The sequence below is a fragment of the Heloderma suspectum genome, chromosome 3, assembly GCF_057233095.1.
Source record: "Heloderma suspectum isolate Gila_16-S chromosome 3, 16-S_ref, whole genome shotgun sequence".
Taxonomy (NCBI): Eukaryota; Metazoa; Chordata; class Lepidosauria; order Squamata; family Helodermatidae; genus Heloderma; species Heloderma suspectum.
Genome location: NC_139460.1, coordinates 292,481,165 through 292,507,398, shown reverse-complemented (window position 1 = coordinate 292,507,398; position 26,234 = coordinate 292,481,165). Strand labels below are relative to the sequence as shown.

General features: G+C 43.0%; 1 protein-coding gene across 1 annotated transcript in view; it reads right to left on the bottom strand.

Annotated features, from left to right (window-relative positions):
- MED12L (mediator complex subunit 12L) overlaps positions 1-25,652 on the bottom strand; it is a 262,912-nt gene extending 237,260 nt beyond the window's left edge. Inside the window, exon 1 of the mRNA XM_084847292.1 lies at positions 25,554-25,652. Within this exon, the coding sequence (XP_084703418.1) occupies positions 25,554-25,652 (99 nt within the window). The remainder of the gene's footprint in view (positions 1-25,553) is intronic.
- Positions 25,653-26,234: the final 582 nt, after the last annotated feature.

The following is a 26,234-nucleotide window of genomic DNA, read 5'->3' as shown; positions in this document are numbered from 1 at the left end:
TGGGACTGGAGGACAGCCTGCTGAGGAAGAATCACAGGGGAACCTACATGAGAGTGAGCAAGAGGCTGAAGGTCAGTCAAACAGAGGCGATGAAACGCAGGCCTACAACAACAAGACGAGAAGAGTGGTAGTAGTGGGAGACTCCTTGCTGCGTGGGATTGAGACCCAAGTATGTCGCGAAGATCCGTGAACTCTCCAGGTATGTTGTCTCCCGGGAGGACGGATTAGAGATGTGACTGAAAGGTTGCCTGCACTTATAAAGCCCACTGACAGGTATCCCTTTCTTCTCATCCATGTGGGAACAAATGATACCGCCAAGCGGAGCTACGAAACAAACACGTCAGACTTTGAAGCTTTGGGAAGGAAACTCAAGAACTTTGGGGCCCAGATAATTTTCTCATCCATCCTTCCAGTAGTTAGAAGAAAGGGATAGGGATAGAAAGGGAACGAAAAATACTCCGGGTGAATGACTGGCTACGAAGCTGGTGCCGACGAGAAAGATTTGGATCCTGGGACCATGGGCTATACTTCCTGAAAGATGGGCTGTTGGCAAGGGACGGGTTGCACCTCACAAAGGATGGGAAGAATGTGTTTGGCCACAGCATGAAGAACTTCATCAGGAGGGCTTTAAACTGAATCCTACGGGGGAGATGTAATGTTGGGGGTAACAATGGATGTAGGCACATGCACTGCAACGGAGAGAACAGCTCTGATAGCACCCAATAATAGTCTTCAGACACATGTAGGAAGAAAGCCAGACTATGAAGCACATGGTCTTCGATGTCTATATACTAATGCTCAGAGTATGGGAAACAAACAGAACGAACTTGAACTCTTAATACAGGAGGAAATTATGACTTGATAGGTATAACTGAGACTTGGTGGGATGACTCTCATGACTGGAATACAGCACTTGAAGGATATAACTTGTTCCAAAAGAACAGGAGGAACAGAAAGGGAGGTGGGGTTGCACTGTATGTGAAAAATACATATCTCTGCACAGAAATACAGGAGGAGGAGCTTGGTAGCCCCATCGAGAGCATCTGAATCAAAATAAATGGAGCAAAGAATGAAAGGAACCTGGTGGTCGGAGTCTACTACCGGCCACCCAATCAAGAAGAAGATGAGGATGAAACTTTTGAAAAGCAAACAGCCAATGTTTTAAGGAAGCATGATGTAGTAGTAATGGGGGACTTCAATTTCCCCGATATTTGTTGGGAGACAAATTCTGCAAAACATGGCCCCTCCACGACATTCCTGACTTGTGTGGCAGATAACTTCCTCCTACAGAAAGTAGAGGAAGGAACTAGAGGATCGGCTATCCTTGACTTGATCCTAACCAACAGAGATGACTTAGTGGATAAAGTAGCAGTTACAGGAACTCTGGGGGAAAGCGACCATGTTGTACTTGAGTTCTTGGTTGTAAGGGAAGCAAAAGCCGAGTGTAGTCAAACGCGTACCCTGGATTTTAGGAAAGCTGATTTTCATAAACTCAGAACAATGATCAGTAAGGTCCCATGGCAAGCAACGCTAATGAGAAAAGGAGTCCAAGATGGTGGGAGCTTTTAAAAAAGGAAATTCTCAAGGCACAATTACAAACAATTCCAACAAGAAGAAAAGGTGGAAGACAACAGAAGAAGCTTAGGGATGACCTGAAAACAAAAAAGGACACATATAGGAAGTGGAAAGAAGACCAAGTAACAAAGGAAGAGTACAGGCAGGTAGCACAGAATTGCAAGAATGGTGTCAGGAAGGCTAAAGGTGAGAACGAGCTGAGGTTAGCGAGGGATGCTAAAAACAACAAAAAGGCTTTCTTCAGCTATGTGCATAGCAGAAGGCAGAGGAAAGAAATGGTGGTTCAGCTATTAAATAAGGATGGCAAAACAATAACAGATGACAAAGAAAAGGCAGAAGTGCTCAATTCCTACTTTGGCTCAGTCTATGACTCCCCTGGCAAAGGAAAGTACAGGCTGAAGGGGCAGGATTGCAGCTTGAGATCGACAGGCATATGGTCAAGGAACACCTCATTACTTTGAATGAGTTCAAATCTCCAGGGCCAGATGAACTGCATCTTAGAGTAATAAAGGAACTGGCAGAAGAACTCTCAGAACCGCTGGCTATTCTCTTTGAGAAATCATGGAGGACGGGGGAAGTGCCAGATGACTGGAGGAGGGCTAATGTTGTCCCTATCTTCAAAAAGGGTCAAAAGGAGGATCCTGGGAACTACAGACCACTCAGTCTGACATCAATCCCTGGGAAAATTCTGGAGCACATGATAAAGCAATCCATCTGGAAGTACCTTGAAAACAATGCAGTGATTACTTGAAGCCAACATGGATTTGTCAAAAACAAGTCCTGCCAGACGAATCTCATCTCATTTTTTGATCAAGTAACCTCCCTTGTGGACCGTGGGAATGCTGTAGACTTCATATACCTCGACTTCAGCAAAGCTCTCGACAAAGTGCCCCATGATATCCTGATGAGCAAACTAGCTCAAAGTGGGCTAGATGAAACAACAATCCGGTGGATCCACAGTTGGCTACAGAATCAGACTCAAAGAGTGCTTATCAATGGGACATCCTCAAACTGGGGAGAGGTAATGAGTGGCGTACCGCAGGGCTCAGTCCTGGGCCCAGTGCTCTTCAACATTTTTATTAATGACTTGGAGGAGGAGGTGCAGGGAATGCTGATCAGATTTGCAGATGACACAAAATTGGGAGGGATAGCTAATACTTTGGAAGACACAAACAAAATTCAAAGTGATCTGGATAGACTGGAGCTCAGGGCAGAAAACAACAGAATGACATTTAATAGGGATAAATGCCAAGTTCTGCACCTAGGAAAAAGAAACCAAATGCACAGTTACAAGATGGGGAATACATGGCTCAACCACACTACAAGCGAGAAGGATCATAGAATTGTTGTCGATCACAAGCTGAATATGAGCCAACAATGTGATGTGGCTGCAAAAAAGGCAAATGCTATTTTGGGCTGCATTAATAGAAGCATAGCTTCCAAATCGGGGCCGCGGTGGCTTAGTGGTTAAGACGCTGAACTGCAGACTGGAAGGTTGGCAGGTCAGCAGTTCGAGACCCGAGTGCTGCGTGACTGAGTGAGCTCCCGTCTTCAGTCCCAGCTTCTGCCAACCTAGCAGTTCGAAAGCAAGAAATTGCAAGTAGATAAATAGGTACCGCCTCAGTGGGAAAGGTAACAGCGTTCCGTGCACCTCAGTGTTCAGTCATGCCGGCCACATGACCATGGAAGCATCTTTGGACAGCGCTGGCTCTTCGGCTTAGAAACGGGGATGAGTACCACACCCTAGAGTCGGACACGACTGGTTGGGGACACCTTTACCTTTTTTTTTAGCTTCCAAATCCCGGGAAGTACTAGTTCCCCTCGGCTCAGCACTGGTTAGGCCTCATCTGGAGTATTGTGTCCAGTTCTGGGCACCACACTTTAAGAAGGATGCAGACAAACTAGAGAGGGTTCAGAGGAGGGCAACAAAGATGATCAGCAGACTGGAAACAAAGCCCTATGAAGAGAGACTGAAAGAACTGGGCATGTTTAGCCTTGAGAATAGAAGACTGAGGGGAGATATGATAGCGCTCTTCAAGTACTTGAAAGGTTGTCACAGAGAGGAAGGCCAGGATCTCTTCTTGATCATCCCAAAGTGCGGGACACAGAATAATGGGCTCAAGTTACAGGAAGCCAGATTCTGGCTGAACATCAAGACAAACTTCCTGACTGTTAGAGCAATACGACAATGGAACCAATTACCTAGGGAGGTGGTGGGCTCTCCCACACTGGAGGTGTTCAAGATGAGGCTGGACAGCCATCTGTCAGGGATGCTCTGACTTGGATTCCTGCATTGAGCAGGGGATTGGACTCGATCGCCTTGTAGGCCCCTTCCAACCCTACTATTCTATGATTCTATGATTTACCAGTTGTGATAAAGGGAAATTACATTATACAGCAAGATGGTGCCATATTTCTCTATGAAGTATTCATCTAACCACTCTGTGAATCAGTGGGTAGAAGTTTGGCTTTAGATCAAGGAGATCTGGATTCAAATCTCCACTTGTTATCTAAGAGACTCATTAGGTAACCTGAGGTCAGACACCATCTCTCTGCCTACCCTACCTGTTGTGGGTATGAAATGAAAACCTGACATAGTCAAACTGAGCTTCTTAGAAAGATGCAAGTGTAACAAATAAAAATGATACAACTCAGGTTTTCTTAAAATCCTAAACTATGTACAACCAATAGCACAAGACCCCTGCTTCTCTTTTTCTCTGTATACAGCCTTATGAAAAATGGAAATACAGTTCAATTGTGAATTAACATGAGAATGAAAGCTATGTGCTGTGTATCAGACTAGAAACTAAAGTCTCTCTTGGACTGACAGAAGCAGTAATCCCACAGCTGTAGATCAAACCCTATTTACAAACCTATCTGTTATTAGCGTATAGGATTCTATAACTTTGTACATGGTATATCCTACTCATTCAGGGAAAGGGAAATAACGCAAGTAGCCCATGTCACAAAAGCATGTTCTTTGGTGCCCATTTAAAGGGCAAAAGGCAGAGGCTGCAATCTTGTTGTTGTTGTCGTTCAGTCGTGTCCGACTCTTCGTGACCCCATGGACCATAGCACGCCAGGCCTTCCTGTCCTGCGCTCTCTCCCGGAGCGTGCTCAAGTCCATATTCATTGCATCGGTGATGCTATCTAGCCATCTCATCCTCTGCCGTCTCCTTTTGCCTTCAGTCTTTCCCAGCATCAGGGTCTTTTCCAGAGAGTTTTCTCTTCGCATTAGGTGGCCGAAATCCACCTATTTTAATTGTCACATCATATTAATGAGCGACAGGATTGCACTAAAAGCAAGATTATACCCTAAGAGAAAGGTCAAATATATAATTTCCTATAGCATTTCAGAATGGACATGGGAAATAATTTGTTTGGGCCAATTCTGGCATACCCTTTCTGATTAAGTAAAACCAACTTATTAGTTCTCTAGGTTCAGAGATATGTTAATATGGGGGTGTTTTCAAACAAGGAGTCTCCTATGTGCATACAGGCCTGTATCACATGTACTTCCTAAACATTTGTGTCTAATGCTAACATCTACAGCAAAAATTGCTACACCATTTTTCCCCCCAGTTGCGCCACAGTATCTCAAGACAACTCAGGACAAGAAGGATTTGAACCAAGTATACTTAACCAAGAACCAATTCAGACATTTTAAGAATGGGGAGAACATGATACGCAACTGACTTGTGACCACAGCTCTGTCTTCCCCCCAAAGCAATCTTAAACCTCTTCTTTACTGCAGGAAACAGGGGAACAGTTCACTCTTCTACCCATGAAGGGCAGGGGGAATGGGACATGCAAGATCAATTCTGGACAAGAACAAGGAACAGGAAGTGTAAGATGCCTGGACAAAAATGTTAGTTCTGCAACCAAAACAAAAGTCCAGCTTCAAAGAATTGTAAAGACTACATGCTTATGAAATATTGTTACATGCTCTCCACATCTGGGAAGAAGTACAAGAGGCAGCTCTTACCTGGGTTTGGCTTCCTTCTGGAAGAGAGACTGCCGAAGACGTATGGCATCTTCTAGCATTTGAGTTTATTTACAAATACACAAGTTGAACTTAGGTGGAGGCAAACAGCAGAACAGTCTTATAAGCAGCAAATCCACTGCAGATATCCAGGGTGAGCCCACCCACATGCACCTGCCAATGATGCTTTTTTTCCCTTCAGCTCACTCTCCATCACTGTGTCGTTCAGTCTCAAACTACAGCTTCTTTCACATACATACACAGGGCTATTATCAGCCCTTCCCACAGTGGGCGGGGAGGGGGAGTTTAAATCCTCAAAGCAATTTCATGGAGGATAAGGTAGCAATGGCTACTAGACCTGATGGCTATATGCTACCTCCAGTATCAGAGGCAGTATGCCTATGTACACCAGTTGCTGGAGAACATGACCAGGAAGATGCTATTGCACTCAGGTCCAGCTTGTGGGTTTCCCATGGGCAGCTAGTTGGCCACTGTGTGAACAGAATGTTGGACTAGATAGACCTTGGTCTGATCCAGCATGGCTTTTCTTAAGTTTTTATGATGGGTTTATCCTATCAGAACACTCTGGAGAGCTCAAACTACTTCCCAACTATTTGCTCCTATAGGGGGCCATCATCTCAATATCCTGGGCCCATAACATTCTTTTGTCAAGTTCCTAGACATTGGCCAGATGAAGGAGGAAGAGAAGGCAATCCCACTGCACATGGCCTTATATTTATAATTATTAATAATAATACTTTTATATCACTTAGGGCACAATCCTATCCGGGATAGGCGGACGCCTCCAAACTCAGAAGCAACCACCTATCCAATGCAGGGCACAAGCAGCACGGCGGGGATTTTCCCCTCTGCGCTTCAACCGCCCTGCACTCGCAGCTAGACAGCCAATTTTGGCTGTCTAGCCATGGAATTCAGAGCAGAGGGGGGCAGACGCCGGACGATGCACAGGAAGCGTCAGAAAGGCACTTCCGCCCTCCCCGCCCCCAGGAACACCCCATTTTCGCTGCTCCGTGTTGCTCTTATGAGCACAGAGTGCAGGGCCCATCTGTGCTGCCTACGAGGCAGTGCAGGAGGGGGTGAAGGTCAGTTCTCAGGGAACTGACCTATCCAATGGCTGTCTAGCCACTGACTAGCAGCCATAGGATTGCACCCTTAATATATTAAAATCCTAAGTGGTTTACAATAAAATAGAAGATAACAAGATAAAATAATAAATAATTAAACATATTACAACACCATAGCACAGTAGTAACAGAGTCCCTCACAAGTCTGCATGAACAAGTGCATTTTCAAGAAGTTTTAAAACATTCCCTTCTTTCTGCTTCTTGAACCACAGAGGGGAGAGTGTTCTAACAGGTGGATGCCACCACCAAGAAGACCTGCTTATGTACCTCTATCTCGTGACATTCCATTGGCCACAGAATGACCAGTAAGGCCTCTTCAGAAGTTGACTGGGTATATATAGAATGGAACATAAAAACTGAACACTACTAGAAAGTGCTAACTTTTATTCTGAAGGTGGTATGACTCTTGGCAAGTCAAAGTACTTCCCACTTAGTAGCTAAAATTTTAATTACTAGTTTATTTAATGTGTAATTACTGACTGTTTATATTATTGTGTTGCATGTTTGGGGGTTAATTGGAATGTGCTTGGGTACAGGTGCAATATAAATTTGTATTATTGTTACTACGCATGGAAGAACATGTGACAGTATTTATTTTATTACTTTTCCCTCAAAAAACATGGCTCACTTTAAGTATAATTATTCAACGTTCCAGGGACTGTGCTCACCAGGATTTTGGTTCCTTTCGGGGGAAGAGATTACTGGAGACTCAGGGCATTTTGTGATATTTCAGTGAATTTACAAACATACTACCTTGTTTATTTTAAAATGTTCTAAGCTGCACCTTAATCCAAACACTGATCCCAGGGTAGCATACATAAAAATTTCAATTATCTATCAGAATTAAAAAAAACAGCATTAAAAACCAAAATGTGATCAAATTTGAGAGCCGAAAGACAAAAACCATTCAACTACCTAACAATACAATAACATTTAAAGGTTTGTAGAAATATACTTTGAATGAGTATGCTTGAAGATTTTTCAAGAATGCTTCATGCGAAGATAAGGAAAGCCATGCTGGATCAGACCAAAGGCCTATCCAGTTCAGCATTTTATTCCTGCAGATACCTATGGGAAATCCTCAAGTAGGACATGAATGCAATAGTACCCTCTTGCTCGTGCACCCCAGCAACTGGTATACTGTCCCTAATTAATGCTGTAAAGTGCCCAGAGAGCTTCAGCTATAGGGTAGTATAGAAATGTGATAAATATATGTAATAAAATAATGGGGCAATATATAGCCATCATGACTAGTGCCCATTGATAGCCTTCTTCTCCTTCAGATTTTCTTAAGGGGTTATGCATTCAAATCCTTCTTTGGCCCACGCAGCTATAGATACAGGAAATGCAAAGAAAAAGTGGTCATATGTGACAAGTGGCCTAACAGCTTGACAGCTTGATCCAGCAACACTGCTTCAGCTGCTACTGCTTTTGTGCAAGATTTTGTGAGGATCAGTGCCACAAGAGTCATCCTCTCTGTCAAGAGCCATACACTCCTGCATTGTGTTTGTCTTTACACAGCCCTAAAATGGCTTACTGTAAGGATTGCTGATGCCCTGGACTTATAGTAGAATACTTCATTGTACTTTAGAAGACATAAGATAGATAACTACTTTAATCTCAACCATCTTCCTTAATAAAAAAAAAAAAGCCTGTGTGCCACTGCACAGCAAAATATAGGTCCTGGGGGGTGGGGGAGCAAAGGAAGATGAGGCACATATGGGCAACCAAGCAAGCATTCTTGAAATAATAAGCCACAAGTAATAGGTGCATCTACCGTACAATTGCGCTCATTTCACATGCCAGCAAGGTTATGCTCAAAATCCTACAAGCTAGGCTTCAGCAGCATTTGAACCGAGAACTACCAGAAATACAAGCTGGATTTCGAAGAGGCAGAGGAACTAGAGATCAAATCGCCAATGTTCACTGGATCATGGAGAAAGCAAGAGAATTCCAGGAAAATGTCTATTTCTGCTTCATTGACTACACTAAAGCCTTTGATTGTGTGGATCACAACAAACTGGGGCAAATTCTGAAAGACATGAGAGTACCAGACCACCTTACCTGTCTCCTGAGAAACCTGTACGAGGGTCAAGAAGCAACAGTAAGAACCAGACATGGAACAACCGATTGGTTCAAAATTGGGAAAGGAGTACGACAAGGCTGCATATTGTCGCCCTGCTTATTTAATTTATATGCAGAGTACATCATGAGAAACGCCAGGTTGGATGAATCACAGGTCGGAATTAAGATTGCCGGGAGAATTCTCAACAACCTCCGATACACAGACGATACCACCCTAATGGCAGAAAGCGAAGAGGATCTCAACAGCCTCTTGTTGAGGGTGAAAGTGGGGAGTGCAAAAGCTGGTTTGAAACTCAACATTAAAAAAACTAAGATCATGGCATCTGGACCCATCACTTCCTGGCATATAGAAGGGGTGACAGATTTCATTTTCTTGGGCTCCAAGATCACCGCAGACAGTGACTGTAGCCATGAAATTAAAAGATGCTTGCTCCTTGGGAGGAAAGCTATGGCAAACCTAGACAGCATAGTAAGAAGCAGAGACATCACCTTGCCGACAAAGGCTCATATCATCAAAGCTATGGTTTTCCCAGTAGCAACGCATGGCTGTGAGAGCTGGACTATAAGGAAGGCTGAGTGCCAAAGAATTGATACTTTCGATCTGTGGTGCTGGAGAAGACTCTTACGAGTCCCCTGGACAGCAAGAAGTTCAAATCAGTCAATCCTAAAGGAAATCGACCCTGAGTGCTCATTGGAAAGACAGATACTGAAGCTGAAGCTCAAATATTTTGGCCACCTAATGCGAAGAGAAAACTCCCAGGAAAAGACCCTGATGCTGGGAAAGATTGAAGGCAAAAGGAGAAGGGGACGGCAGAGGATGAGATGGCTAGATAGCATCACCGATGCAATGAATATGAACCTGAGCACACTCTGGGAGAGAGTGGAGGACAGGAAGGCCTGGCGTGCTATGGTCCATGGGGTCACGAAGAGTCGGACACGACTTAACGACTGAACAACAACAACAATAGGTGCATCAGTGGAAAAATGAAAACTATCCTACTCCCATTAGAATTGGTTTTTTAAAAAAAGATTTAAGTTTCTTGTCTTTGTCGTCATCCCCGTCCCGCACTCTGTGGCATGACTCAGATTTTAACAAGCACCCTGCCATGGAAAGACAGAAATCAACTGACAAGCAAGGAGTTTGCATAATGTCAGGCTCAGTTAAGTGAAGTACAAAGACTGAACATGCTGTCATTTGGCTTAACTTGATTTCCAAGCAGCTTCCTATTGAACAAACATAGGGCAACTGAACACAATTGTCACCTACAAAGTAATGCATTCCAGGTGACATATTACACTGGGTTTTGCAGGCTCATGCAGGGTCATTAGGTTAGTTTTCAAAGTGTTGAATGAAACCAAGGGAAGTCTAGTCAAGTTGTAGAATGTTTTTGGCTGTATAAAAGCAGTCTTCAGCAGCAGCTTTTTGTTTTTAAACATCTGGATAACTATGTATAGCACTTCAGAAAAACAATTGGTTGGGATAAAATCATGAATTCATTGTATGAAGTTCTGCTGTTTTGAATCATCTTGTAACCTGAACAAGTAACAGTAATGTCACAAGCTCTTTTGTGTAATTATGTCCTTAATAATTTGTCTGGAAAATGGATAAAGCTATAGCAATCTTACAGCTTTTATGTGACAGGACAATGCAACTTTGTAAGGGTGTACTTCTGTTACACTGGGCACCCTGATACAAGTTTATTTTTCCTAACAAGACAGAGAGGTAGCAAAAGCTGAACCCTTAACAGTTCCCAGCTTTGGGAACCAAATTTTAACCTAAAATATCAAGAGAAGGTGAAAACATTGGGAACCAAGTTTTGTCTATAATAAAGAGCTGTCTATACCAAGAAAAAGCAGCGAAGTATAACTGTTCCTCAAGTGTTCTATTGCTGAGACAGGCATACATGTAATTCTGATTTTGAAAATAAGTTATTTAATGGGATCACTAAGGGAGAAAAAAAGCAAGAGGGCAAAGGGTTAAGCAGCCCCTCTCCCCCAACCCCTGCCTCCAATCTTCTGCTAAAACCCAGGCCACCAGCAGCTGCTTTGGGTAAAACTATGACCAACACCAGTAGGGTGGAGAGTGGAAGAGAATACACGTAACTGAGCATCATACAGAATCTGGGCCTAAATGAAGGTAAAGAAAGTTATTCAAATCTAAGTAGTTTACCTCTGCATGCAGTTAGGGCCACTGGTTTCCAAGCAGGCCTACAGCCAGCCTAAAATGTATGGGTTGGGGCCACCAAAAAAAGTAGGAGGGCAGTTTATTTGGTCAGCATGCCTTCTTAAGAAAAACAAAATGTAAACAGTTTTATTTAATCCTCATTTTTTGCAGCCGTATTACAATTTATGTTCATTCAAAAATTTTAACTAAGCAGCTTCAACAATTGTTATGCTTCTTGCCACCAGTTAACAAAAAAGATTTAAAAAAAATCAAGAACAGGAATTCTGCAGCTGTGATGCTACAGGTTTAAGATATCCCAGTACTTTTAGCATAATTTCAGTAAGAAAGGGGAAAGAACGACTACTGATCTCACTGAGCAATCCAATAGCTTCAGTTTTTAGATGACAAAATTTTTCATAAGGGGAAGATGCACTGATTAATTTGAGTGTGGAAAGGATGAATTATTTGTCTGAATGAGTAACTGTAACTGAATCCAAGTGTCCAGTCCAAATGTCCAAGTCAACCAACAGGTGTTTTAAAGAACTGCCTTTATATATCTGAGCAACTTATCCCGTCTTAAAAAATATGTATAACTTTTCACATGAGTCAAAATATTCCTTCGTCTCAGGTACAGCCACAACTGCATGCGGCATTAAGAATATGTGGGCAGATTCCACCATAGCACCAGCACAAAATAATAGCATCTGTACCTTTAAGAAGAAAAACAAAGGCTTTCTTGGTGATTTTCGAAAATTTATGCAATAAATGTAATTATTGGTTTGTAAATATTTTAGGGGGGCAGAGAAAATTTAGCCCCCCCCCCGCTACAAGCCTGTTCCCAAGATAATACAACTATGATTTCTGCCTCTTAACATCAAAGTCACACCTCTTTCGTCCACTTCCTGATCAACCCTGACTCGTACCTGGTGATCTTTCCACAAGGCTCTTATGAACCACTAGTAACACCTAAACCACAACTGAAAACCACTAAAGAACACATAGCCTGAACTGCAAAAATAAAATTATTTTAAATAGAACATTTATATTTGGCATTTATATCTCCCCTTTCTAACAAACATTCAAGGCAGCTTACAATCAGAACAAAACAGTACACAATGATAAAAACAAATAATATCTTAAAGAGTAAAAAAAGGCATTAGCAGTACAAATAATTCAAGGAGTGTATGTATGTATGTGTGTGTGTGTGTATATATATATGTATATATAGAATCATAGAATCATAGAATAGTAGGGTTGGAAGGGGTCTACAAGGCCATCAAGTCCAACCCCCTGCTCAATGCAGGAATCCAAGTCAGAGCATCCCTGACAAATGGCTGTCCAGCCTCGTCTTGAAGGCCTCCAGTGTGGGAGAGCCCACCACCTCCCCAGGTAATTGGTTCCATTGTCGTATTGCTCTGACACTCAGGAAGTTTTTCCTGATGTTCAGCCGGAATCTGGCTTCCTGTCACTTGAGCCCATTATTCCGTGTCCTGCACTCTGCGATGATCAAGAAGAGATCCTGGCCTTCTTCTCTGTGACAACCTTTCAAGTACTTGAAGAGTGCTATCATATCTCCCCTCAGTCTTCTATTCTCAAGGCTAAACATGCCCAGTTCTTTCAGTCTCTCTTCATAGGGCTTTGTTTCCAGTCCCCTGATCATCTTTGTTGCCCTCCTCTGAACCCTCTCCAGTTTGTCTGCATCCTTCTTAAAGTGTGGTGCCCAGAACTGGACACAGTACTCCAGATGAGGCCTAACCAGTGCTGAGTAGAGGGGAACTAGTACTTCCCGGGATTTGGAAGCTATGCTTCTATTAATGCAGCCCAAAATAGCATTTGCCTTTTTTGCAGCCACATCACATTGTTGGCTCATATTCAGCTTGTGATCGACAACAATTCCAAGATCCTTCTCGCTCGTAGTGTGGTTGAGCCACGTATCCCCCATCTTGTAACTGTGCATTTGGTTTCTTTTTCCTAGGTGCAGAACTTGGCATTTGTCCCTCTTAAATGCCATTCTGTTGTTTTCTGCCCAGCGCTCCAGTCTATCCAGATCACTTTGAATTTTGTTTCTGTCTTCCAAAGTATTAGCTATCCCTCCCAGTTTTGTGTCATCTGCAAATTTGATCAGCATTCCCTGCACCTCCTCCTCCAAGTCATTAATAAAAATGTTGAAGAGCACTGGGCCCAGGACTGAGCCCTGCGGTACCCCACTCGTTACCTCTCCCCAGCTTGAGAAGGTCCCATTGATAAGCACTCTTTGAGTCCAATTCTGTAGCCAACTGTGGATCCACCGGATCGTTGTTTCATCTAGCCCACTTCGAGCTAGTTTGCTCATCAGGATATCACGGGGCACTTTGTCGAAAGCTTTGCTGAAGTCGAGGTATATGATGTCTACAGCATTCCCACGGTCTACAAGGGAGGTTACTTGATCAAAAAATGAGATCAGTGTAGTCTGGCAGGACTTGTTTTTGACAAATCCATGTTGGCTTCGAGTAATCACGGTATTGTTGTCAAGGTGCTTCCAGATGGATTGCTTTATCATCTGCTCCAGAATTTTCCCAGGGATTGATGTCAGACTGACTGGTCTGTAGTTCCCAGGTTCCTCCTTTTTACCCTTTTTCAAGATAGGGACAACGTTAGCCCTCTTCCAGTCATCCGGCACGTCCCCTGTCCTCCATGATTTCTCAAAGAGAATAGACAGCGGTTCTGAGAGTTCTTCTGCCAGTTCCTTTATGACTCTAGGATGCAGTTCATCTGGCCCTGGAGATTTGAACTCATTCAAAGTAATGAGGTGTTCCTTGACCATATGCCTATCAATCTCAAGCTGCAATCCTGCCCCTTCAGCCTGTACTTCGCCTTTGCCAAGGGGGTCATAGACCCTCTTTTGGGAGAAGACTGAGCCAAAGTAGGAATTGAGCACCTCTGCCTTTTCTTTGTCATCTGTTATCATTTTGCCATCCTTATTTAATAGCTGAACCACCATTTCTTTCCTCTGCCTTTTACTATGCACGTAGCTGAAGAAAGCCTTTTTGTTGTTTTTAACATCCCTTGCTAACCTCAGCTTATTCTCAGCTTTAGCCTTCCTGACGCCATCCCTGCAATTCTGTGCTATCTGCCTGTACTCTTCCTTTGTTACTTGGCCTTCTTTCCACTTCCTATATGTGTCCTTTTTTGTTTTCAGGTCATCCCTAAGCTTTTTGTGAAGCCACATTGGCTTCTTCTGTTGTCTTCCACCTTTTCTTCTTGTTGGAATTGTTTGTGATTGTGCCTTGAGAATTTCCTTTTTTAAAAGCTCCCACCCATCTTGGACTCCTTTTCTCGCTAGCATCACTTGCCATGGGACCTTACTGATCATTGTTCTGAGTTTATGAAAATCAGCTTTCCTAAAATCCAGGGTACGCGTTTGACTACACTCGGCTTTTGCTTCCCTTAGAACCAAGAACTCAAGTGCAACATGGTCGCTTTCCCCCAGAGTTCCTGTAACTGCTACTTTATCCACTAAGTCATCTCTGTTGGTTAGGATCAAGTCAAGGATAGCCGATCCTCTAGTTCCTTCCTCTACTTTCTGTAGGAGGAAGTTATCCGCCACACAAGTCAGGAATTTCGTGGAGGGGCCATGTTTTGCAGAATTTGTCTCCCAACAAATATCGGGGAAATTGAAGTCCCCCATTACTACTACATCATGCTTCCTTAAAACATTGGCTGTTTGCTTTTCAAAAGTTTAATATATATATATATATATATATATATGTGATACACACACACACATACATATACATATATACTCCTTGAATTGTTTTGTACTGCTAATGCCTTTTTTTATATGCATGGACACACACACACACACACACCCCTCCCTGAAATCAATCTTTCCCACCTATCTAAAAGTGAGCAGCAGAGAGGCCAGGAAAACCTCCCTTCAGGGCTGTTCCAGAAGTTGGGGGCCATAGCTGAAGAGGCCCTGTCTCAGATATCCATCTGCTATATTTCTAATTGGAGGGAACAGTAAAGCAGAGCCTCAGAACTTAGATTAACAAAGTTGTCAGGTAGGCTCATATGGAATTAATGCCATTACTGAGACATACAAGAGATTTGTTTGATACAAACTAAACTCCTGCTCCTCCCATTTTCACTGTTGTTCATACTCCAAAGTTTCTTCCTTATTAACACGGCTTTGGAAAATACTTTTGATGACATTCCTTTGGTCAAGAATTCCTGAAATAAAGTATTATTTCAAAAACGAACACCAGCTTATATCTGCAGAGCCAAGCAAACTGCAGAACACAGTCAACTCCATTTTCTATATGGCCATATGCTACAACTTCAAATAGCCATTTTAGCTTTCCTTACAGATGTAACAACAGGACTCCAGTGATTCCTTGAACAGCCCACACAAATTAGCTTTTTAGACTAAACAGTGCAGTTACTTGATATGGATTCAATTCATTTATTTGCTTAAAACCCTAGGTCATCACAAAGCATCTTTCATGGAAAAAGTAATACCATTTAAAACTGTTATAGCAAGCTTTAACAATAAATTTCCTTAGCAGGATATGTTCCTAGGCAGTCATAAATGCCAAACATTATGCAGTAAAATATCTCCACAAGCCAAATTATTACACAGATACATCTCAATTCTTATATCAAATGATCACCCTGACATGTACAAGCAAGCAATTCTCTAACAACTGTGTACCTTTTTTCTTCTTTTTTTTATCCTGGGCACATGTTGCTGATAATGCTGTCACATAAGTAACACACTTATCTTGGTATGAAGGGCGATGATAAATCTTTTCAGAATTGGACAGGGCAGCACATCAATTAAAGAGTCCCTGAACAAGCCCCTCTGTCTGGATCAGATGGGAGATATACAAAGGGTAAAACAGCACAATGTATCATTATCTTCCACTACCTCTTGGCTGCTTATACAAAGGCATGCATTTTAAGAAATCTACAACTGAAGTAGGTGAAAGACATCCTTGGAAAGCAAAGAACCATACTGCCTCTTCCCAGTGGATAAAATGCAACTTCTACAAGATGAGTTCTAACTTCATGTAATTCTAATATATCTATACTACTGTGAAAACTGAGTGAGTGTGCACGCACAGTGTATGCACGCACAGTGTATGCGCAGTGCTGCCATATCTAGTTGGGCATCTTTAACATAAATTCTACCTGGCTGCCTTTCAATCAGGTATTATAATCTGACATTAAGTTTGGTATCTTTCAGCATGGACAGTAAAGTCAATGTCAAACCAGACATCCCTATGTAGAAGAATTAATGGCCATAAGTAATTTGAAACTGAAACGTACAGAAACTGCTTAGGAAGCATTTCAGTCTTAGGGCCACTGGCCTTGAACAGAATGATTTTAAAGGATAGTTACACTGAAAGGCTGAGGCACCTAGAATTCATCAGCATGCTGCATTTTTCAGGAGTTTTAAGAAGGATTACAAGTCATTTGCACACTATGAAAAAGACCTCGGGTTGGAAACAGACTAAGTATACTTTACTCCCTATGGGCAGCTTCATTCCACCTCTGCTGTTTCTGTTGCTCTCACAGGAGCAACTGCTTGCACAATGGGGCTTGCACACTTCTAAACATAACCTGAAATGACCCAAAACACTTGTTTCCAGAATTGGACAGGTCAGTGAAGTTTGCAGAAGGGAGCATCCTAATCCAGAAACTAGTGTTTCCACTGGTTTCCAGAGTTATGTTTACAAGTGCAAAAGCCCTAATGCTTGAGCTGTCACTCTCACAAGCACACAAGCACAATAGGATACTATCCATTGAATTTCACTGGAACTAAAGCATGACTAACTTAGTATGGATGCAACCCATTGTCTTCCATGTGGTAACTCAGTCCAGTCATGGGACTTCCCTGCTTCAGCATCTGGATATTCCATATTCCCATTATTTTAAATTCTTACCTTGTTAACTGGGTTAATGCTTTGTGGTTCTTCTACTAAGGTGCATATATGCCCACCACAAATAAAAACTTATGCCATCATAAAGCAGAATGTCATAAAGACAGAATGTCCTAAAGACAGAAAGCAGGACGGTGCTGTCGCACTCATGGCCTGCTTGTGGGTTTCCCATGGGCAACTGGTTGACCACTATGTGAACAGAATGGTGGAATAGATGGACCCTTAGTCTGATCCAGCATGGCTCTTATGTTCCCTTTATTTATTTATTTTTTACAAAACATTGGCTTATTCTGTGTTTATTCATACATCTCAAGTCCTGACCACAGTCATGCATGCCCTTATAATATCTAGATTAGACCACTGCAGTGTGCTCGGTGTGGGGCTGCTTGTGAAGATACTGTGATGTATCAGAAGCAGTATGCCTATGTACACCAGTTGCTGGGGAACTTGGGCAGAACAATGCTCTTGCACTCATGTCCTGCTTGTGGGTTTCCCGTGGGCAGCTGGTTGGGACTTTGTGAACAGAATGCTGGACTAGATGGACCCTAGGTCTGATCCAGCATGGCTCTTCTTACGTTCTAACACTACTAACTGTTTAACTATTGCTAACCAATTGAGAGCGGGTTGGGAGATTGTGTACTCCTGCCATCTAATGGCACCCTTCAGGACCACAGATTTCCCCTCCAGGTTTAACTGCAGTTAACCATTACATCAGTGATGATGTTAAGCTGCGGTTAGGCAAGCCAGGGTTCCCACTTAGCCTAGCATCTGAAAACAACTTCAAAACAGTCTCAGTTCAGATGTTTCCTAATATGCAACATGCTCCCCTTCCATGTATGAATTTCCCCCTCCCTTCCATGGTTTGCTGCTATCATAGTTTAGTATTACACTTGAATTAGGGGAGCTAACTATGATTAATAAGAACCAAGATTGCGTTGAAACCATGATTTGCAAACCCATTTCAAGAACAAGAACTCTGGTTAGTCCTAACAGCTATGAATGCTGACATATGTTAACTACAGGTAAACCTGATAAGGGGAAATTCCTGCTCAAGAATGAAGGTGGCAGGCAGAGGGAGTACACAATACCACAGCTTGTTCCCAACTGCTTATTCAATCTGCAGTATTGTGTCTGTACAGCCCCAAGATCAAGGAGGCAACATAGCATGGTCACACCACTCAGATAATGTGGCTTTTTAAAATAATTTTGGTACAGCAGCTATTACAGTAAATGTCATTAACCTGGTGAATGTTGACTCCTGCTGGCATTTCCTACTTTTGGTGGTCTATAGCAAATGTAAGAAAACTTTGTTCATGGTTCTTAAGATTTGCTGCTTATATGTGTCAGGCTAGTAGAGCAGCTAAAAAGTTGGAGTCCTCCCATCTGAAAAAACATGATGTTGCCATGGAATTTTTAACTAACTAGTGAAGTAACAGTCACAAGATTTTACAGGGCTTTTACATTGGTAGGACCAATTTGCAATGTTCTGTTCTAGATTATTTTTCCATTATGTGGGATTTTAAGTCCAGATTCTTCAAAAAGTTTACACTGATGTCTTTTCCTAGAGCATAATCTACAAGAAAGGCTAAACAAATTGTTTTCACTCTTTTCTGTGTTGCTTCAAAGATGTCTTGAGTGGCACAGTACAGCAAAGTGTTTGGACAGCAACACAACCTCAGTGCACTGTTGTATGGAAGAGCACTGACATCATATGGACTGAATCATATTAGTTTACATAGATAGAGGGAGAGTTTCTACCTAGGCCATGGGTTTTTACAGAGAGGGGAAAATCAGTCAAATCACTATACTTATCACAAAAATACTGACACATACAATTACTGACAACTAGAACAGACCTGAATTTTAAAACGCCATCATTCTACATATACAAGCCAACCCAATGTATGTTTACGCAGAGTAACCCTACATAATTCAACGGGACTTACTCGCTAGCAAGGGTGCTTAGGTTTACAGCTAATTTTCTAATAAAGTGGTTCTTTATCACTGTGCATCTTCACTTAGTACTGATTTACTGCACCAGATGGGAAATACAGAGCAGGAAAATTCTAACACCCAAAGGGGTAGCTCTGCATTGAGCATGACTCCTGCAGAGAATGAGCTCATGCTTTGCAACAGCAGCTCTCCCAGCTAAATCCCACATTTCTTGAAAATAGTTTTATATATACCACCACCTCCATCCCACCAGCAGTCACTGTCCACAAATTAACGCTCTTAGGAGACACCTCAGTTGTTATATTTTAACTAGTACGTACTTAGAGCAACAATGATATCTTAACATACTTATGTGCAAATCAGGATACCAAGTCATTACATTTCCAGGTTTGATTTCAGCTGTAAATAATAGAAGTTCGCTTTGGCATGTTCTACACACCTGAACCAGTTCAGTTCCTATTAACACTGGAAAATTTAAATGTTCACATCACAACACTGATTTGAATATGTGATGAGGTGATTAATATTGCAAGTATACGCCATTCTTAAAAGGAGATAGCTCATTGTGTATAGACATCGAATAGAGATGAGAGAGGGAAGGAACACAGGAAAAGTTATGTTGATCCTGGATTATTACACAATATTGAAAGATCTAATATGTTAAGGGCACAATCCTATTGAGACAGTCAGCAGCTTCCAAAATCAGAGGCTGCAGAGTATCTAATACAGGGTGGCCGTAGCAAAGAGACAATCCTCACCTTTGTGTTCCAGCCACCGTGCATTTTGAGCTAGACATCCAATTTCGGCTGTCTAGCTATGGCTTCAGGGAGGGGGAGGGAAGGAGGCTGTGTGGTACATAGGAAGCTGCTTAAAGTGGCTTCTACCACCTCCTCCCCTCCCCCAGGACCACCCCCTTTTCCACATCTCCATGCTCCATTCCCAAGATGGAGATGTAGCCAGCACAGAGAGAACCGTGCTGGCTATGAGGGGGTGGGAGATGGAGCAGGCAGCACAGTTTCTGGGAACCGTGTTCAGAGCCGTGGCTCTGACCTCAGTTCCCAGAAACCAAAAAATCCTATGGACAGTGTCTAGTGGCCATAGGATTGCTCCCTAAACCTATCTATTCTAAATTTTAAAATATTATCTATTCTCCTGCTCATTCAGTCATCATCCACCCTGATGCTGCAGGATACCACTATCTAGTTTCAGACCTTGGACATTGGACTGTCACTGCTTGGCTGGGATTCTGCTTTGGTGGGACCTCTTCAGGCCTAATCAGTTACATCTTGTCTGTAACAGAACTCACTTAAAAACAAAACACATTCATATGCCAGCCCTCAGGTCAGAAGTTAGAAATAAGTTTCAACAACTACAGAGACTAGCCTTTAAGCAACAGGTCTCCACCGTCTCTGTGTAGCTACCAAACTCCTGAAGGTAGGAGAAGCTGGTCCTGGACAAACCCAAGGTATGTAAACAAAAATATTCTTAGAAAATTGTTGTGCATGATCATGATTTATGCTAGCTATAACAAAGGATATTCCATAACTGGTAGAAAGGGGCTGTAGCTCAGTGACAGAGCTCATGCTTTGCATATAGTAGGTCCCAGGTTCAATCCATGTTATTTCTAAATAGTGACCACATGTCCTCTTTTACAGAGGACAGTCCTCTTTTTGAAGGGCTATCCAGTCCAAGTCCAGTATAACGTTAAAGAACCATCAGAAGGAAGAGCTGAGCCATGAAGTTACCCATCAACAGCACCTGGGCAGCAGACTAGCCAAAACACACAGGTCACCTGCTCACAACCTTCCAAACTGTGGTGAGATGTACAGTATTTCTATTCAAATTATACTAGTTATTTCTAATTTTCCATCCATACATATAAATTAGCATGTGCACATTTTATGCAAATTGGTGTTCTCCTTTTTGGTGATGCATAAGTGGCCATCCTACTAACTATAGGACCTCAGACAGCACAGCTGGAGAAGACCTCTGCCTAAGACTGCTGCCAGCTGGACTAGCCTAGCCTTCTTACATGTGCTGGACTTCAAGTACCATAATCGCCAGCCAGAATGGCCTATGGCTATGGCAGTTGTAGTCCAACACAGCTGGAGGGTATCAGATTGGGGAAGGCTGGTCTATACAGTACTAAGTTAGATGGACAAATTGTATGATTCATAAGGCACATCTTCATGTCTTCATGTTACTTTAGTTGTTTGTTTAACCTTTATTCCATATCTGTAATCCAATTGGTTTTCAGATATTGTTCCAGTTCAGATTCAACAAAACTTTCAAGGAATGGTTCAGATACTTTGATGGTTCAGGAAAAAAAATGCAGATTCTGTCCAGATTTTGGGTTTTCCTCTTAAGCCACATTTCAAATTGATTATTGCATCACAACTAATGATTAGAGGTCTGCTATGACCATTTTCTACATATTAACTCACTTTTAAAGAATATTTTAAACATGAACCCATCTGGCTCTTGTTCTTTAGGAAATTTACCGTTTTCATTCTTGTTCCTCCTGTGCACATAATACATCTTTGGAAATTAAAGCCGCTACCTATATCACATTCCAGAAGAAGAGGTCCTGCATAGACACTCAGGCGTACATTGATTTGTTTATTTTCGTTTGGTCAAGATAACTGTGGAAAAATAGACCTATGCTTGTTCTGCATATTAATGTTGGTATCCCACTTGACCACAATGCAGCCATTCTGTCTGCACCCAAAGACATTCTTTCCATGAGAAAACGCCAGCTTCACTGCTTCCAATAAGCTGGAGTGGGTGTGTGTGCACGCTCACGTGTGTTGTATTCGGATTTCACATCCCTTTAAATCTGATGTCCCCTGCAAACACTCATGGGCCAATCAACACCTACCAGGTAAATATCCTCCTTCCCAGACATAATTCACCTCAAAAGTGCTTGGCCAAGGGTAGGTGCACATGCTAAACTTGACACTAGGATGCTATCAAGAACTAAGACATGAAGGCCCAGGAAAAAAGTACAAAAAGACCTTCCCCCAGGCCTTCACATCTCTATACTTTCCTGTGTTGAGTGAGCCTAATCTCCAGCCAGGACGTTTAGAATCAGTTATTAGGCAGATCCATACTATATGAATGTTGGCCTTTCCCCAACCTGGTGCCCTCCAGTTGTGTTTTACTACGACTCCCAACACATCTGTGGTCCAACACACCTGGAGGCAACCAAGTTGGGGAAGGCTGGTATATAATGTCCCTCACACAATGTTCTTTTCATTGACATGGGGGACATGGAGAATCAACTCACAACATGATTACAATGATCTCCATGGTAAATAAGCACTACAATCCAGTAGTGAAAATTCAACCTAAAATATGTTTGGTAGTCACCATCAGCATTAATAAGCTTTTTCAGTGGTGGCCTCTGAGGTCTAAAATCAGCTACCAAGTACAGGGTAGCAGATCCAGAAGCATGCCCCTTTTATATGATTAGGGTAGGCAAGCTTTTAAGGGAGCAATCCTATGAGGATAAGCGGCTGCCTCCAAACTCTGAGGCAACTACCTATCCAATGCACGGCGGGAGAAGTGCGGAAGGGATCGTCTCCTCCGTGCTCCTGCTGCCCTGCATTCATGGCTAGATGGCTGACATCGGAGCGCGGGGTAGGGAGCCTGGACGACTCATAGGAAGTGCATCACCGGCACTTTGAACTCCCTGCCCTGCCCTCGGGAACGCCCCTTTTCACCCTGCTCCGCACTGCTCTTATGAGCATGGGGACGATCCACATCGCCTACGAGGCAGCAGTGGACGGGGAGGGGAGGCAGTTCTCCAGGAACCAACATTGGAGCACAGGCTCCGAGATCAGTTCCTGGAAACTGACCAATCCTAAGGCCTCTAGCCACTGTCTAGCATCCATAGGATTACAGCCTAAAACTAGTAATTCTTTTACTATTGTTTAATGCCATTTCTAGGTTTTACTATGTCCCTACTATTTTTGAATTTGTTATTTACTTTTATCTATATTGTTGGATTAAAATACTGGTGCAGCAAATTAGGAGAGGCCATAAAATATTTTTTTCTTGCAAGGAAGTAAACATTTTGGATGTTCCAAACTTGAAATCTTGCATATATTAAATCTGATACACTAGCATAATTTGGGGCTCTGGGAGCAGCCATGTATGTCTTCAATCCATAGAAAGCAGATTAAGCAGAAATCAAAGAAACATGACCACTTGAAGTCACAACTGGTTTTGAAATCTCTGTGGGGAGGAATCCAAGAAAATCAAAAAGATTAGGGAGATGACTTTCTCAGGCATAGCCCTGTTTTCAATAGTCAAGACAAGAAATGGAGTACCACAACAGAGATGGCTGTGTGAACACTGCAAGTGACAAGGCTGGGATTAGATGCTGGACTGCAATTATGTTCTCACGTTCATACAGGGGTGGGCAACCTGTGGCCCTCCAGATGGTGTTGGACTGCAACTCCCATCAGCCCTAGCCAGCATACCCAATGGTGAGGGATGAACTAAGCTCCTGTCCAACACCATCTGAAAGGCCACAAGTTGCCCACGCTTTCATTAATGCCAAACCTATTAAGCCTCACCCAATATATTACACCAACATAGTAGCTCTCAGGTTTGGTCATAAGGTAATAAAATGATAGCAAACAGACTGATCTGCTTATGTTATATTGTGGTTCAAATATACAATATTTCTCCGTTCTGTAAGTTGAGCAGTGTTGTAATAGTCGGCATTACTTCCAAATAAACTGAGGCAGTTAAAGTTGATTAAAATTTGAAGAATCTCAACCTTTTTTAGCATTCCATATGGTTACTTTTAATAATAGAAACTTTGAGTAGAGAAATAACAATCTTCAGTTATGTATCTGCAATATGTTTTAGAAAATGTGAAGTTTGAAAAGGCATTAAGATTTTTTCACGATGCAAGACATTTCCCAGACTGCCTTGGTAAATGCCAGAAACAAAAATGAAATGTGGTTCACTAGCCCAACATACATAAGCAGAAAATCTCAAGAACCACAAACAAAGTTTTCTTACATATGCTATGGACCACCAAAAGTGGGATTACTGACAGTAGCCAACATTCAGCAAGTTCATGACATTTACTATAACAGGTATAAAGGGACTGAAACATTTACTTGATAGAAAGTTTAAGGTAGATGAGAAACTATTACTCCTTAACATTTAGCAAGCTTTCACATCTGATATACAATATATATTACCTATAAGAACCACAACGCAATCTGAACAAGACCAGAATAAAAACAAATAGATCTGAGAGCCATTTCCTCCATTACATCTCCAATGTGGGCAGCTGCTGAGAACAGATCTGCATAATACAAGTTTTCTGTGAAACCTCTGGAACCACCCCCTAGTCCCAATACATGTACTTTGGCTTAGTTCCAGTAGAATAACTGAAATACTCTCATATTTTCCCTATTTGTCCCTACCTCTATTTTCCTCCCCTTTAGCCATCATTCCCCTTGTGAATTTAAGCCCTATGAGGTAAGGATCTCTTAGACCCATTTTCTGAAAAATGCCATGTTCAAAGACGATGTTGTAATGATGATGATTATGATGAAGCTTCAAGTGGGAGTGACAAAATGTGCAAGCTACTTGCTATATGGATCAGTTGTATGGAGAGATACCATATATCATAGCCTTCTGGCAAGTACTGGGAAGGAGGCTCACTATAGGAAAGGGCCTAGCCACATGGGAAGTGATATGAAAACATTACTACCCCTACACAGAAGGACATTACCCCTGCAGTCTCCTACACGATGGCTATAACACATGAAAATCACCCTTAAGAAATAGTTTACAGGTAACTTGCAACTTTAATTTTTAGAGGAAAGAAATTAGCTACAACTGGGTAGCAGGTGAGTTAAGGAAACAAATACATCCCTTGGCAAATCCTAGGTGAGCATTATAATGAGCATTATAATAAGCTTTCCCACCCCCACCCCAAGCAATTACTTGTTAATTGCAGAGTACCATACCTAGATAACACCATGGTTACTATTCAATGCGGCTAGTTGGTACAGTAAAGGCTACAAGCAAGTGCCTTTAAGTCTTCTGATGTTGCCTGTGTGTCTGTCGTTGTTTTTTTATGGAAGAGAAGGTTTATTAACACTTGACCGGCTTTCAAGTAACTAGTCCATGGGCATTGCCTGCCAGAACGCCTAGTTTAGAATGGCCCTGTCATGGTGATGAACAGAAAGCAGCTCCCACATGTTGGGGGAGGGGTGGCCTTCTTCACACAGGTCTAAAAGGGCTAGCTCAGGGCTCTGCCTTCGCTGGCTAACAGTGGCTTTTCCTTAGGTGTATAAAATGCAACTCAGTGTTGGGGGCGGAGGGAAGGGGCGCGCCTTTTCAAGCCGACATTTTTCAAAAGTTTAGGGGGGTGCACCGAGGGAGAAGCAGGGAATATAGGAGAGGGGGGCGGGGAGCCACCAGCAGAAGCCTGGAGGGCGTCAGGCCCTCACACACAGGGAGACAAACACACAGGGAGACCCGCGCCGCCCAGACAGCCGAATACTACAGAATAGGTCAGAGTCCGACCCATCCTAGACAGGAGAGCCGCTCCGCTCGGGGGGCTGCAGGGCGCCTTCTCCTCCCTCAGCCTACCTAGGCTGCCCCCCTCCCCTCCCCTCCTCAGGTTGCCTCCGGGCAAACTTCGCCCCCTGGCCAGGCGCGCGCCAGGCACAGGCGAAAGCGCGGGCTCTCACCTCCTTCTGCTTGGGGTCTTGCGGGTAGACGTCGGGCGGCCCCAAGCGGGACCGTTTGAGAGGTCTCTGCTCATAGCTGAGGAGCCCGAAGGCGGCCATGATCTCTCATGTTAGCCGGCGAAATGAATGAGAGAGAGAGAGTTGGAGATGGAGCAGCCTCTGAGCACCAGGGAGCAGCACTTGGCTGGCAGACAGACTCCCCCTCTGGGTCTGGCTCTTTTCCTACAGGAGGGAGAAGGGAGAGAGAAAGAGGCGGCTGGGATGCTGCACAAATGCAACCCAACCCACCCACGGAGGCTAATCCCACCCCCACCCCCATACACACACACACACACACACACACACAGAAGTGCCCAGCAACTAATGGGGTGGGCGAGGAAGAGGAGAAATCAGGCAAAGGGAACAAAATGTATTCGGTGTCCAGGGACAAGAGAACAGCGCACCCACCCCTCCCCAGAGAACATTCTGTTATTCCTTCCTTCCCCTGCTGCTGCAAGGTTCGGCTCTTTCTCACCCTAGGCCAAATTTCACTGAAAGATGTTTTGATCTTCTTTCTTTCGGGGATGTCATTCCATTGATGATGACGACGACGCCACCCTCTTTACCCCCTGTCCCTCTCCCCCGGGGTAGTTTCCTGAGGAAACAGTAGATAATATTTTACACTTACTTACACACACACTC